We start from the raw sequence: 15,460 nt of genomic DNA, 5'->3' as shown, positions 1-15,460 counted from the left end.
CTGAAAAATCAGGGTCAGGTCAGGGCAGGGCTGAGGGCAAGTTAGGGCCGATGGACTACCCTATTGGCAGGCAAGGAAATAGAATAATTCACTTCCCCTTTGGGTTTATAAATAAATAGTTAAATACCCTCCTAGGTTTTAGTATTTCTAAAATACCCTTTAAGATCCCATTTCCTTGGTATAGCAGCAAAATTTTGTCCGATCGAAAGGAATAGGGATAGACGCTAAGAGTGTCAAAACCAAACCGAAGCCGAAAATCGAACTCGAAACCAACTCGAACCAAATTAATTTGGTTTGGTTTCGAGTTTGGTATATGGTTATTTAATTCGGTTCGATTCCAATTTTATGTCAAGACCCGTCACTTTGAATCGAAATTGAACCTAATACCACACTTAATCCAAAACCCTATATCTTTTTTGTCTTTTTGATAAATGTTAAGTCCAAAACGACAAAAGTGGTAAAATGAAAATCCCTATATATTTTTTTTAATTTTTTTGATAGTAGTCTAACTGAATAACCTTTCTACTGTCATATTCCACTTTCCATTTTTCCACTATTTTCCTTTTTCTATTTTATTATTATTATTATTTTAGTTTTAGTCTTTTATTTCAACTCTTCAACTTCAAGTGTGCAACTGCACGTTTGCAACCACTATATCTTGATATCTCCCAACGATCCAACCTGCAACTCTGCAAAGCTGATTGCAACGGTGCAAGTGTGCAAATCAAATTTGACCCAAATCGAAATCGTTAAAACCATAACTGAACAAACCGAGTAGGTTCAGATTCAGTTATCAATCCCAAAACCGACTCCTTTTTTTGTTCAACTTCGGGTCACACCATCAAGGCATAGAACCGAACCAATTTACACCCTTATTGGATGCCCTTTTCTTTCAAAGTTTGGAATTGAACTACATGAGGTAACTGAGTAGTTTTCTCATTGGAGGAAAGAATATTGGTTGGAGGAAGAAATGCGGGTCCACAGTTATATAATACTAAAATGTGAGGGGATAAGTTGTCACGCCCATCCGCAAGGATAAAATACATTATAAGGGGATAGGACAACGCTTGTCATCCTATTAAGGCGGATCACGACACGCCCACGCATCATAACTAATATTAAAACAATATAATATCGTGCGAAAGGAAAATATTACATTCCAAATGATCGTAGTTTTGGAAGCGTATAAAATCAATAATTACAAGATGATCAAAGCCTAGATGATAAATACTGTAGTTAATCCATTTTCATTACCATCTAATAATGATTAACAAGGGTATAACAAAATGTTTTTACATGGGCCTACGCCCTAAAATAAAAAAAGGGGAACAAGTCCCTAGAGTAAATCCTAGGAAACCCGGGGCCCGGGACAGTTTAGTCAAGGTCGGATGCGATGTGGTTTTAGAAAATCAATCGAATCCGAGTGTAAATCCTAGGAAACCAGGGGCCCAGGATGCGGTTTTAGTCAAGGTCTGGATGCGGATGTGGTTTCGTAAAATCAATCCGAGTGTAAATCCGAGCTTCACGGGGGCCTTTTCAGGGAGGTAATTTCGGTGGTTTCTTGTCCGAAACCACATGTAAATCCTAGCTAACCAGGGCTTAGGATAGTTTTAGTCAAGGTCGGATGCGATGTGGTTTCTAAAATGAATCCGAGTGTAAAACCACATACCTACAGAATCGAAAATTGAAGGGTTTCTCACTAGGGATTCATTTTCCAAGGGGTTTAAAGGTAGGAGGCTTCAAGAAAGCTTCCTCCTAGGTCCATTAGGGTTCTAAGACCTCATTAGGTCCATGTAATCCCATGGATTTAAGAGAAAACAAAGAGAACCTAAATTAGGACATAATATGGTAGAAACCTTAAATTTCTTAAATGGAAAGAGATTACTTAGGCTTAGGGCTTGTAATGGAGTGAAATAACTCCACCATAGTCTAGGTTTAGAGGTTCCATCGATTCCTTAGGTTCTAAGAGAACCCTAGGTCGAATTTCTCCCATTTCCCAAACCCCAAAACCCAAAATAGAAGAAAAGAGATGGGATTGAATGGCTTACCCACCCCAAGGTAGAAGGCTCCATGTTGAGGCTCCAAGAAGGGATCTTCAAACCTCCAACCAAGATTCTCCACCCTTCTTCCTCCTTTTCTCCTTCCTTCTTTCTTTCTTTCCTTCTTTCTTCTTTCTTCTTTCTCCTTTCTCTCCTCTTTCTCTCTTCCACGATTTAGGCTAGATGGGAGAAGAAATGAAAATGAATCCTTCTCCCCCTTTGTCTTATTTATAGAAAATGGGCTTGGGTCCTTGGTTAAATGGGTCAAATAGTTAAATGGGTGGATCCAAGATAAATGGGTCATTAGGCCAAATGGGTAGTTTAAGTTAAATGGGTCAAGAGGCTTAATGGGTTGACCCATGGTCTTATTTAGGGTACAGAATGGGTTAACCCATATTTGGGTCAAATAGAGTTAAATGGGCCCCCAACCTTAGTGGAAAAGCCCATTCTTAGATGGGTTCATAAGATATATAAGTTCCCAATGTCTTCTAAAGGTAGTGGGACCGAACTTAAATTATTCCTTCTCTCTGAAATAGCTGGCGGTCAGCGGACCCGCACTTGAGGTTCCAGAAGAAAATTAATAAGCTTGAGGCTAGAACTTTTTTCCATGCCATGGAGTCAATGGAAGCCGTATCATGATCAATAATTTGTACGGTTTGACCACGGGAAACGACTCACCGGTCCCACTCCAGAGTCTATCTCTTTCCTCCCATGTCAAAAGACATCTCTGCCCCTTGCTTTAAGGGGGAGAGAGAAAGACACCTGGGAGTGCTGGCGTAGGCCACACTCCCGTACAGAAAATTGCTTCCCATTAGCATATTACACGCGAGTTAACATTGAGCCGTAGGATGGAAGGAAAAGGATCCCAACCTTTCAATTTATCCGCCACTATACACCTTCTTTCCCCATTGCCCGCCCCTCTACCCATTGCCTGTTGTAGAGTTCGATATGGAGAGCTTTGTCAATGATCTCCCATTGCAAGTCCCATTGAATACAACTTTGAATCTTAAGGTTTGGTTGTGGTTCCATTACACCATGCTAGTGTATACACATTTTTCCTATTTAAAAAAAGGGAAAAAGATCTTAACTTGGTGGTGTTTCCTATGCCTTCTCATAGGGCACCGTGAGATGATGCCTCCACCTCCTGGGTAGATACCCAGGCGTGCTATCCCATTGGCCCAAACGCTTGTGTAGAGACCATGCGACCAAGTTGAGATCTATTGCCTAAAATCACAATGGGTGATAGAATTATTTTTTTTGGTAGAAAAGATGACTATTTATTCATGTGCACCCAATGCCAAACAAAAGAAAACCAAATACATATGACAAATAGAGAGCATGATAAACATAAGGTACGGATATACGGTATCCAAAACCAATGAGTGAAAATTGATTCGATCACACATGCCAGCAATGATACAGCGTATACAGAGTAATTACTTTTGTGTCCACGCTGTTGATCCGGCCCTTAATACCATCTTAGGCTTGATGGACCTGTGGGCCAACCTGATTAAATCTGGAACTAATTAATGGACTGGACTCGGCCATTCAGGGCTGGGCCCATCCAAATCTCAAGGCCCGCGGAAACGCAATAATCAGTAAGCACGCGCCACGGGAGACTTCTAACGCGGCTTCAGCGGAGCTCCGTTAATCCTTTTATGCTTTCGCAAACCCTAAACCCCAAAATCCCCAAAATGCTTTAGGGTTTCTGATGCGAGGAGCCGCTATTTAAATACCAGAGGGTGCTCTGTTATCTGCGAAGGTATGATATTTCTTTCATGGAGCTCCCAATTTTCCTGGATTTCTTTTTTTCGCTATCTAGAAAGATCTAATGCAGCTTTCTAATCTGGATTGCTGTGGAGTACCAATTATGATCCTGATGGTTAATTCATGCTACTTCGTTCGTCTTCTCTGATTAGAGAGACAATGAACAAGAAGCATAAGCGTCCTTGTTTTTCACTTTTTTCCTGTATTTTAGCTTTTGATGTAATTAAAGAAGATCTAGCTCTGTCTCCATGTTTACACGGATTGCTTTATGTCATTTGTTAATCAGAACAGCTTCGATTGTTGTTAGTGAAGTTTTACCCAATCCCTGGTGTACAAAAACTGTGTTCTTTAGGAACTTGATTTCTCATAGTTTTCTGATGCATCTGTTTACCCTCTCCTTGTATTTCTATCTTTGATGGCATAGGGGATATAACGGATGCAGATAGTTAAAGGTTGGCTTACCAACCCATTGCAGAATTTCTTCTTGCCTTGGTGTCAAATGGTCCGACCGAAACTAATTTTTCTGTAGAATAGAGTAGACAGTCTCACTAATGAAGTTTTATCTTATTTAGATCGGCAGATGATGAAGATAATCTTATCCTACACACTGAAACTTTGTGTGGACTACAACTCCGCTTATTATCTGATGCCATTGACTTGTTTTATTTTTCTGAAACATTTTGTTTTGCCTATTATCTTGGTTAATTTATCAGTTTCTCCGTAAATCACTTTGCCCTTTATGATTTAGATTGTTGGGATTCTTAGAAGGCACATGATGTTAATAATCTTATGCTTACTCACTGAATAGTAATGTAGACCACAACTCCGCTTATTATCTGATGCCTTCTTAGATCTATTTCCATATCTGAATATTTCGTTTTCTAAAGCTTTTTCCCTCCGGCATTATACTTGCTACTCCCAATGTGTTCTTGGGTATTAAAACTTTTTCCTGAGTCTGACTTTCAATCTTGTTTCATAAATGATGCATAATTATCAACTTTTAAGTTTCATTCAGTGATGAGAACATGCAGACGGGCGGTCAGAACCTGATGCCGTGTTGAATGTCTGTAAATTTCCACCTGTGGAATACCTCTGAGAAGCGTTTTGGACAAATCCTCTGTTACTTGTTTATATGTTTACAAAATGCCATGTACATGTGTTGATTTCACTTTAAATTTTCTACTTATAAACTTCTATAATCATATCATATGTGACTTGTTATTATAATGTTTGAATCTATTGAAATTGCGACTTCAATGAAACTTTTTTATTTTTTTTATTTCCCAATGTAATTGAAATTGTTTGTGCTTTAACATGAAAAGCATTGTTGTGGCATTTGAGATTTCCAAATTTAGTACCTCTGTCCCTTGTTTGCATGCGATGATGAAGTAACTAAATTTATGTCTGGACATCTGAGACTTGTCTGTGATTGAATATAGTTCGTCTGAGCTGAATACCTCATTTTATGAATTAAACGTCTCTTTTGAAACGTTATTTGGGTTTTTTATTTGTGAAAATTTATCTCCATGTTTTTGACTTCGAAATTCATTTTTTCCCTTTGTGAGGTTGAGGTTGTTTTTGGTTGCCATTCTGAAGGAAACAATTTCACTTTGACATGCAACAGTATCTGTTAAGTGTAGGGGATGGTTAAAAGTGGGACCTATTTTGAATCATTCTTGTATGTAGTTTGTGATGGATTGAAGGAATAAGTTACTCTTAGGTTTCATAGAGGCGAGCTAGGTGGCTTGTTGCTCTCCAAGTTATGTTTCAGCCTTTTTTGTTTCTAGGGCTGATTTAAAGTTTTTTGAGATCCTGCAACTCTGTTTGCAGGGAGGAATTCAATGTAGCCTCTGAATCAGCCCAACTAGTTTCTTTTTACCAACCTTTCTGTTGAATGTTATGGAGGCCTCTCTATCTAACATCAACCTAAGGGGCCAGATGGTTTAGAAAATGCTTTGTATGATATTGAGAGGCGATGACCATTTCAACCCAAGTGTGTGTGTTGTGTTTGTGTTTGTGATTTTAACATAAATACAAGATTAATGACATTTGTTTTTATGGGGAGGAATGGAGCATTGTCTTTGATCCTCAATCTTGTAATTTGCCTTCATAAGCAGGTTGCTTGTCATCCGATGGATAGCACTGTAGATGCTTTAACCAATGCATATCAGGAGTTTGTTGCTGCTGCAGCTGGTGTACTTGAAGCCAATGAAGCTTCTGGAGGCCAGAAAACAGTAACAACAGATGCTGCCTTAGAGAACTTTAAGCAGCGATGGGAATTGTTTAGGGTAGCTTGTGATCAAGCAGAGGAGTTTGTGGAATCTGTGAAACAAAGGATTGGTTCGGAATGCCTGGTGGATGAGGCAACTGGTGCCGTTGCAGGGAGGACAGGCCAGGGTACCAGTACTGGTCTTCCACCTATTAGTGCTGTACGGTTGGAACAGATGAGTAAAGCTGTCCGGTGGCTTGTTATTGAATTGCAACATGGTTCTGGAAGTACCAGTGCTGCATCTCATTCTCATTCTAGTGTTCCGTTTGACACCAGATTCTCTGAAGATGCTCCACAATAAGTCTTTGTATATGTAGATTTTACCTCTGTTTCAGTTTCTTGTTTGTCTTTGTATGTATGACTTACTATCTCCAGCAATTCATTTAAGCTGAAGAGAATTCAAGAAATGGTATATTTTTTATTTCGTAACTTCTTGTATCCTTTGTTACGATCGGGTAACATGTTTTATAAACTTTAGAGTCAGGCTTCATTTGGTATCCTCGTGGGATGAACCAACTTCTTTCCCTTCTGCAGAATACTTTTGCGGGAACTGTATGATAAATGATTCGATTTTGTTGTAGGCTTGTCTGTGTTTTGTTTTCCTCATTTGGACTACTGTTAGAAGACTGTTACAAGACTGTAACAAGGCAATTGTATACATTTTCATCCATTAGTGGTTTTCAAAGAAAGAAGGGGTTGAGAGGGCGAACCTTGGCATGGCACTACTGTAAGATTGTTGCATTGTGATCGAGTGGTCTTGTGTATGAGTTGTGCTGAAACAGTTCCTAGGAGGCTAGTTGTAATTGGTGAACAACATAGAGGCTTGGTCTGCGTACATTATGACCCAACCTAACCCTACAATAAGCACGAGCCCCACCTTTCAAGGAGGCTAGTTGTAATTGGTAAATGGGGTAATTACTATATACCCTACACTTACCCTATATTTACTAGAACTATCCTCCTTTAAACTTCTTTTCTAATACTACCCTACCTTTAAATTTTTACATCTGCTTCTACCCTCATGTATTTAAATAGTTTAGGGGTGTCAATTTGGAACCGAAATCGAAACTGCCCACGTACAATTGTACTAAATCATATCGTTGTAAAAATGATATAGTATGGTCAAATGGTATTGATAATGGTATGGTACGGTATTGGTATTAGGTATTGAAATTGTACCATTATATCAAATTTGTACTGAAATCATATCGTGCTGGGGAGGGTAAGAACAAGAACTAAAGTAATAAAAAGCTTCTTCATTTTAATGGCATTTTTGGTAAATAAGTAGAAAAAATAGGAGAAAATTAAGAGGTATGAGGGTCTCTCGTTGTTTAAACAAGACAACTTTTAAATAAATAAAAAAAATAAAAGAAAATTATTAGAAGTGAGTGTGTGATACGGTAAACAACGAGTAAAACAAGATAGTTTTTTACTTTTTCATATCGTAAACCATGACATTTGACACACTTTCCAATTAACTAGAAAATTGTCCCAAATGGCATGTCAAGTCATGCATGGGATGGGATCATGGTGACATAGTGGGAGCCTCATACATTATGCATGAAATGTCAAATGTGATTTTCTAAACCGTCTCTGTACCGTTTTTATATCATTTTTATATTGTATCGAAGTCGTATTGAAACAGTATAATATCAGTATTGAAAATATGATTTTTAAATGGTACAGTATGGTATCGGTATTGGGTACCTATTTTTGGTACCGTACCGTAATACCGAAATAGTATTGGTTGACACCCTTAATCTATTTAACCTACCATTCTTGTTCTATTTTTTTACTATTTTTGTCATGAAAATGGTAAAAAATAAAAGCACTCACCCACTTCTTCTCTCTCGTGTTTTTTACTTCTTTCAGTTTTTTATTTTTTGGTTTTTTCTTCTATTTTTGTATTTAATTACGTTTTTATTCAACATTTCATCCTCATCGTTCTTCTTTGAACAGATCATGGTTCTAAGTATCGGTATCGTATCACCCTTATCGGGGGATGCTTACCGGATTTGCTAGTCACCGATATCGATACCATGTCGATATTGTATTAGTAGCACGGTACGGACAAGGGGTAAAATGGTCAAAAAACATTTTTTTATAGAGATTCAAGGGTAATTTTGTCTGATACAGCCGATCTAGGCTGATACCGTATCAGTATCGTATCGGTTTTACAGGTTACCGAGATCTGTTCCGATACCGTGCACTAAAACCATGGAACAGATCGACTCTCTTTTTATTCAATTTACCATTTCGTTTTTTTTTTAATTTTTTATTAACCTACAATGCGATTCTTGAGTTGTCACTTCTCCCTTTTCATATTCGCAGAAGCATAAGACAACCCTCCCTCTCCAGTACAATTGATCTCTACAAGACCATCTTCATCTCTCCTCAACCTCACAGCCATGGGATAGAACGACACAAGATCAATCATCGGATTGTCTCTACCTTCTTGTCACTAAAAAATTAATTAAATAAAAAAATTGAAAAAAAAAAACAAACCGAATAGAGTGAAAAATGGGAGAGAGAATAAGCAGGTGGGTGCTTTCATTTTTTATTTTTTTTGTACTATTTTAATGACAAAAATAGTAAAAAATAGAAGAAGAATGGTAGATTAAATAGATTAGTAGGTTATTAGGTGAAAAGGAAGGGTAATCTAGGTATGTAAAAAAATGAAGGTAGAAGGAGATGTAAAAGTTCAAAAGCAGGGTAAATTCAGAAAAGAAGTTTAACATAGGGTAGTTTTAGTAAATATAGGCTAAGTGTAGGGCAATGATAGTAATCAGGGCATACATTATTACCCTCCTTCGTAAATAAGAGGATCAGGGCGTACATTATTACCCTCCTTAACCCTACAATAGCACGAGCCTCCACCTTTCATCTGTTGTACCTTTGCCAGCACTAAAAAAGATCCTATGCATCCGGGCTGCATGTGCAGCGCCAAACTCAAGGCATTACGCTTTGACCGCCTTACCCCTGCTCGGGCAAGGCGCTTGGGTAGGGGTAAGGCAGTCAAAGCGCGCCACCTTGAGTCTGGCGCTGCACATACAGCCTGGTTGCCGGATGCACAGGAGCCAGTTCCTGCCAGCACTCCCTTTGATTCCAAAAATACACCTATGACTCCTTGTTTTGAGGAGCCGAAAGAGGTACACATGGGATTGCGTGTAGATGTTCGATGGAAAACCATTTCCCATAAAAATTACAGTTTTTGAGAAGGATTCAGATCTTCTATAGCCTGGGCCGTAGTGGCCATCTTCCGGCCCTGAAATATGAGCGTGACAGGTGTAAAATCCATGATCCAATGGTTACTTTTAAAACTTTGAGTTCCAGTGGTTTAAGTATATGACAAACCATCCGGACCGGTATGTGTTTGCCAAACCGGACCGGTCTACAACTAAAACAAAAGAACTTACAAATTGCGTTATTGATCAATGGAATGCCACCATACCATTTAATGCAGAAGGCTTCAATATAGAAGAACTAGCATCGACAAACAGAACAAGGACAGAAATATGAAAGTTTATAGCTGAGAGAGAGAGAGAGAGAGAGAGAGAGAACTTACAGATCTGGGATTTTGAATTCGAGGTACGACAACAGGGTTTCTTCACAAAGTGTAAGGCGTGGAAGAGACGTATACGACTTCGACCTTCGCCAGACCAAAGGAGGTAAGAGAGTGCAAGAGGAGGAAGACGATGGGGGTGGGTTTCTTCTGGGTTTTTGAATCCGACCTTCGAGGTTCGCTAGCAGGTTTTCTTCACAAAGTGGAAGACGAGGAGGAGACATACACGACTTTGACATACACAACTTTGACCTTCGCCAGACCAGAGGAGGAAGACGATGGGGGTGGGTTTGAACGAGGAGGACGAAGAGAAAGCTTAGGGTTTTGAGATTTTGAAAATGGGACAGTGGCTCCAAATCGTTTCTTTTGTTTTAGTTGTAGATCGGTCCGGCTTGATAAACACAGATCGATCCGGGTGGTTTGTCATACACTTAAACCGTTGTAACTCAAAGTTTTTAAAAGTGACCGTTGGATCATTGACTTTACACTTGTCATGCTCATATTTCAGGGCCAGAAGGTGGCCGCTGGATCAGGATTGTCTCCAAGGAGCAAGAAATGCCTAGGGCACTGCCAGCCGTTGGACTGTGCCACACATATCCCTAGGTGTACTCCGAGATGTGTGCAGCACAGCTCAACCGTTGGATGTCCCCTGGCAGCACCCTAGGCGCACACCTCCCTAGAGACGAGCTAAATTCGTGGCCGCTATGGCGCTACCCCTTAAACCGTAGAAGATCTGAATCCGTGTTTATTCAAGAATTCACAGGTTTGTATGATTTAATAGCCATTTTACCTAGCAAAGCTTTGAATAAACTCTGATTTTGGAAATGCCTCTTTTTTTTATGGTATATAGAAACTTTTTTTTTTTTTGGTAAACGGTAAACAGAAACTTTAATCATATCCTTAATGGAACAAAATATTACAGTAGTCCGCAAATAACCAAGAAGTTACAAAAGAAGGAAAAGATAACTCTGAGAAGAGATCAGATTGATGGGTTGCCCCAACCCCTATGAGTGCATTGGCTACAAAGTTTCCTTCCCTCAAGTGTGGCTATAATGGACATGCGCTAGCTATCCTTGAAGCGATCGATTCGCCATGGAATGGTTTGGATATTCCTTGATAGAATTTTATGAGCAAGAGATTGTCGCTTTTGATGAAGACCTTATCCAAACCTCGTATAAGAGAATATTGAGAGCTTTCCTGATTGTTGTCGCTTCTGCTACACTAGCATGGACACCCCCAATGCCCGCTCTTCTCGGATTCCCTAAACTGGCATACAGGAGGGTTTTCCAAGAAATGGATTCGGTAGTGAGTGCTATGTTTCAAATTTGAGCATTCTGGAGAAATTCAATATTTAATTAGGTGATTGTTGAATGAATGCTAGTAGCAGAGAGTTATTTCGCATGGTTTGTGTCTAGGTGTAGGAATCGTGCGCCATACACAAACAAAAAGAAGATCGCTAAGGTTATGTGGCCCCTGCATCAGAGCGGGCCAATGGGAGCGCACATACAGGGCGAGATCAGGAGGGTGGGATGGTCATTTCACTCTCCTTGTGTGTAGACGTAGGGGCCACAAGACTTGACAATGATCCCCACTCTTTATATTATTATATATACACACTATGTATATTATTTATGGGGAAAAGATCTCTACTTGGTGGTGTTTCCTACGCGGCTACGCCCTCTCACAAGGCACCATGAGATGACCCTTCTACTCCCTACGTACTCAACGACCCATACTTGGTGGCGTAGGAAACACCATCAAGTAGAGAGATCTTTTTCCCATTATTTAACTTATATTATATATTCTCTCATCCAAATGTTTATTTGTATATTATAAAAACAAGTAATTTATATTAGGGAGGAGGATCGCTGCTCCCTACTAGTCTCAACACCTAAGCCAATGAGAGTGCATGCAAAGGCATCTGACAATGTTCAAATTTTTTTTTTACACGGGGCGAGGTGGTCATTTCACTGACGCAAACGCAACTCAATCTAACAACCTTCTTTTTCTCTTTATATTATATACAATCTCTCTCAACAACAAATGTAATTTATATTATGGGAAAAAGAACCCTAAAAGGCAATGTGGTCCCAGGAGCGCAAAAATGACTGCCCCATACCCTCATAAAAGGCTAAAAATCCCATGCTGATGACGCTTTCATGCATGTTTCCATTGGCCTCTTTCAAGGAATCATCTCTCATATATTATACTGGGAGAATGTTCTTTGTGCTGCAGCGCAGGCTGCGTCCAGGCACATAGGTAGCCTGTGCAGGAGGCAGAGTGGTCATTGCGCCCACCCCCATGTGCCTGGGCGCAGCCTACGCTACGACACAGAGAACAACAACCCTATTATATTATAGGGAAGCAGTTTTCTGTCCGGGAGTGTGGCCTATGCCAGCACTCCCATGTGTCTATCTCTCTCTTCCTTAAAACAAGAGGTTAGAGCTCCCTTTTCATATGGGGGAGGAGAGAGATAGACTCATGGGAGTGCTGACGTAGGCCACACTCCTAGACAGAGAACTTTCTCCCTATATTATACTCTCTCTCTCTGAAACAGATATGCTTTTACATATTATTATCTAGGGAAGTAGTTTTCTGTACGGGAGTGTGGCCTACGCTAGCACTCCCATGTGTCTATCTCTCTCTCTCCTTAAAACAAGGGGTAGAGGTGTCTTTTCACATGGGGAGGAGAGCGATAAACTCATGGGTCTTGTGACGGAGGCCACACTCTGACAAAAACTTTTTCTCTATTATCTATACTTACAGGGCAAGAGACTGTTGTTGTCTGAGTGCATAGCACATGCACCAGCGCAGCCTCACTAGGGCCAATGAATGCATACACTATTATACTCACTACTCGGTAAACGATAATGAATGATGAGTGAGACATACATCATGGGAAAAAAAGAAATGAAAAGAAAAGAGTCTCCTCTTCAGATTTCAGACAATCTCCCTTAATCATCGGTTGGATGCTGGAGCTTTGTTTTTCCGTTTCTAGACTATTCTTTTCTTTCACTTGAAAAGCAGGAACGGATCAAGAAGATGAATCTAATAAGAGATTGAAATGTGGATGCGGTTGCTAGAGATGCAGTTTTACAGAATTAAAATGATAACAAAGAGAAGTCAACTTTGCGCATCACAGTCGATCCGAAATCAACCAAAAAGAAACCAAAACCCAGAAAAAATCGAGAAAATTGAAATCCCATTTATGTTTCTAAGCGTTGAGGAGACTCCTCCAGAATGGGAAGAGGTGTTGGAAGAGGTGTTGGAGGAGGTGTTCTGCGCTTTCATCGACAAATCAAGGGTTCCCGTAGATTTCAAATTCTCCGTCTGCATCGCGTGGGCGGCCGGAGTCCCATTCACGACGGCGCTACCGACCTGCCAAACTTGGTTAATCTTGGTCATGGTGGTGGGTAATGCTATGGTAGCGAAGATTGTCATTGTTTCATTAGAGTTCTCTGCTTCCATGTCCGATACTTCATAAGCGATCTTCGAAGGTGCGATCTTGTTAGAGCTCACATTGAAGGTCTTCACCGTCATCTTCCCGTCCACCTTGTAAGCGATCAACGCCTGGGATCCGATCATCGCCGGCGCCTTAGGATTGATCGCCCAAGAAACCCATCCATCGCTTTTCGCTGGAGGAGCCACGAACGCTATCTTCAGCGACGAATTTGACGAATCGTAGGTCCAGTGCAAGTAAGAGCTCAGTTGGGGAAGATCATTACACTGGTCATAAAGTCTGTTTCCTGTAAATTTCTGAGATGAGCAGTTGAGGGAATGTGAATGATGGATTTGCAGAAGCAGGATTGAAAATACAAAAATCATAGGAAGCAGAGACGAATTAGAAGACGCCATTACGGTATAAGAAAAATCACACGATTCTCTCCTTTTAAAGAGTAGAGGAGAATAAGGGGGATGATGGCAAGGAAAGTGTATGTACAAAGAAAAGAGATAATCAATCACAGCTCACCATATCTTTTTCCCAAATCAATTTTTTATCTTCTTTGCATCTTGTTGGGATCTGTGAATATTCAAATCTTGATTTGAATTGTTTCCTTCCATTTTTTATTATTGGTAATTCAAATCTTTTTTAATTTTTAAGGTAGTCATTAACGAAGGGCATTGGTGGATTCGGCTACTGGCCAGGACCCTGCCCGGTCTGCACATGTAGTGCTAGACATAGTGAGACGTGAAAAGACCATCTCACTCCTGCTCGAGCGCCTTGCCCAAGCAAAGGTGAGGTGGTTTTTTCATGCCTCATTGTGTTCGACGCTGTATGTGTAGGCCGAGCAAGATGCTGGGCAAGATCTTCTTGGGATATATTGGTGTACCCAGTGCATTGCACGAGACTTGGCGAGGTCTGGAGAGGGTCATAATTAAGGTTGTCCCTTTGTTTTTGGTAAGACATAATTAAGGGTGTCAGATGATTCAGTTTCGGTTAGAAAGGTTCGATTTTGGTTAAACCGTTTAATTAAATAATAAACGGTTTCACAATTTCAATTTAGACCGTTCCGTTCGGTTTCAGTAAACAAATTTGTTTGATTTTGACACATTTATATACATCTAAGAGTGTTAAAACAGTCTGATTCATTTAAACCTTTTAATAAGAGGCTCAATTTTGAAATCATAATCAAACCATTTATTAAAGGAAAATTATCAATGTCACCCCCTGTTGTTTGCCTATATTTTAAAGCACACCCACTAACTATTATAATATCAATCATCTCCCCTGCTTTATCAAATTAATTAATTACACACAGATCCCCTACTGTTACTTAAGAGATGTTAAATGGTGATGTCAGCAACTTAATATTTTTTAAATGACAAATCTACCCTTCTTAATGGGTGAAGTACCTAATCTACCCTTTCAATTAAAATACCTACAAACCCTTCTTCTTCCTCACACTCAGCCCACGAACATCCAAGGCAAGCTATCTTCTTCTGCAGAAGAGACCAAAGCAGACCGGCGTCAATCGACGAAGCTCTGTCAGACCCCGACGACCATCGTCCTCATTCTGGCCAGTATAGTTGACGCCCCATTTGCCAGCCGCCGGCATTTTTGTGGAGAGAGCTTATAAGTACCGTCCAGTTAAGGTAGTGGATTTTGAGCTGCCTGCGTGGTGTACTTGGACTTGAAAAGGGTGGAGTGCGCAAACCTGTTTCCATCAGGGAGGGTTTATTCACAGGCATTTCACCTTGGTGGGCTGGGATTCTTCCTGTTAGCTCATTGTAATATGGACCAGGCAAGCTCGTTCCACTGCTTTGGGCTATTTTTGGGGATGCAGGAGAAGGGATCTGTGAGCTTTGCAGTTGACTATGAATTTGCGGCAAGTGCAAAGCCTACGGAGGAGTATCAAAGCACATACATAGGTGCACCGCAAACCTCGCAACACAGCTCGCAAATGGATGATTCTCCATAAATCTCCTTTCTTTGCTCTCTTTCTTCGCATTGGATTCCATTTCAATACCTCCAGCACAGAACTCACTGTTCTCATTCTTGTTGAATCGACCCATCTCCATCAAATCGCCCCCCAGTTCTGACCCCTGCAACTCCACCAGTTTATTGATCAGACCCTCCTCCAGCATCGCTTCTATTGCTTCTTTCTTCCCAAAATAGGCGATGTCAAGGATACAATCCATGGCTGCGATTCGGAGCGACGAGTCTTTGGCACTCAGGAAGTTGATGATTTGGGAGATTTCTCCGTTGGATTCTATTTCGTCGACGGGGGGACTTTTGATTGATTTAATTAGGGAACAGAGGACTTGGGTCGAAGAATTCGAAGCCATGGAAATGAGGGCTTGGACTGTTGGACACTATCACGT

At 40.4% G+C, this 15,460-nt stretch overlaps 2 protein-coding genes and 2 non-coding genes across 4 annotated transcripts; 3 read left to right on the top strand and 1 right to left on the bottom strand.

Moving 5' to 3' along the window:
• The first annotated feature begins 4,378 nt into the window (after positions 1-4,378).
• LOC122660672 lies at positions 4,379-4,460 on the top strand. The gene has a single exon (XR_006332774.1). It is a non-coding gene; the product is annotated as a small nucleolar RNA R16 (small nucleolar RNA).
• A 110-nt stretch (positions 4,461-4,570) lies between these two features.
• On the top strand, positions 4,571-4,653 carry LOC122660673. The gene has a single exon (XR_006332775.1). It is a non-coding gene; the product is annotated as a small nucleolar RNA R16 (small nucleolar RNA).
• An 842-nt stretch (positions 4,654-5,495) lies between these two features.
• On the top strand, positions 5,496-10,460 carry LOC122660362 (mediator of RNA polymerase II transcription subunit 32-like). The gene is made up of 3 exons (XM_043855632.1): positions 5,496-5,702; positions 5,924-6,377; positions 10,389-10,460. The coding sequence occupies exon 2, from the start codon at positions 5,939-5,941 to the stop codon at positions 6,374-6,376; it is 438 nt and encodes a 145-aa protein (XP_043711567.1). The 5' UTR covers positions 5,496-5,702; positions 5,924-5,938; the 3' UTR covers position 6,377; positions 10,389-10,460.
• A 2,330-nt stretch (positions 10,461-12,790) lies between these two features.
• On the bottom strand, positions 12,791-13,472 carry LOC122659003 (cytochrome b561 and DOMON domain-containing protein At3g25290-like). The gene has a single exon (XM_043854168.1). The coding sequence runs from the start codon at positions 13,460-13,462 to the stop codon at positions 12,791-12,793; it is 672 nt and encodes a 223-aa protein (XP_043710103.1). The 5' UTR covers positions 13,463-13,472.
• Positions 13,473-15,460: the final 1,988 nt, after the last annotated feature.

Source organism: Telopea speciosissima, chromosome 4 (assembly GCF_018873765.1).
Source record: "Telopea speciosissima isolate NSW1024214 ecotype Mountain lineage chromosome 4, Tspe_v1, whole genome shotgun sequence".
In the NCBI taxonomy this organism is placed as follows: domain Eukaryota; kingdom Viridiplantae; phylum Streptophyta; class Magnoliopsida; order Proteales; family Proteaceae; genus Telopea; species Telopea speciosissima.
Note: the sequence above shows the minus strand (reverse complement) of the source record. Positions and strands in the feature narration are given on the sequence as shown.

Bases quoted from the DNA above. Each gene is read 5' to 3' on its own strand.
- LOC122660362 (XM_043855632.1), top strand. From the start codon at position 5,939: ATGGATAGCACTGTAGATGCTTTAACCAATGCATATCAGGAGTTTGTT.
- LOC122659003 (XM_043854168.1), bottom strand. From the start codon at position 13,462: ATGATTTTTGTATTTTCAATCCTGCTTCTGCAAATCCATCATTCACAT.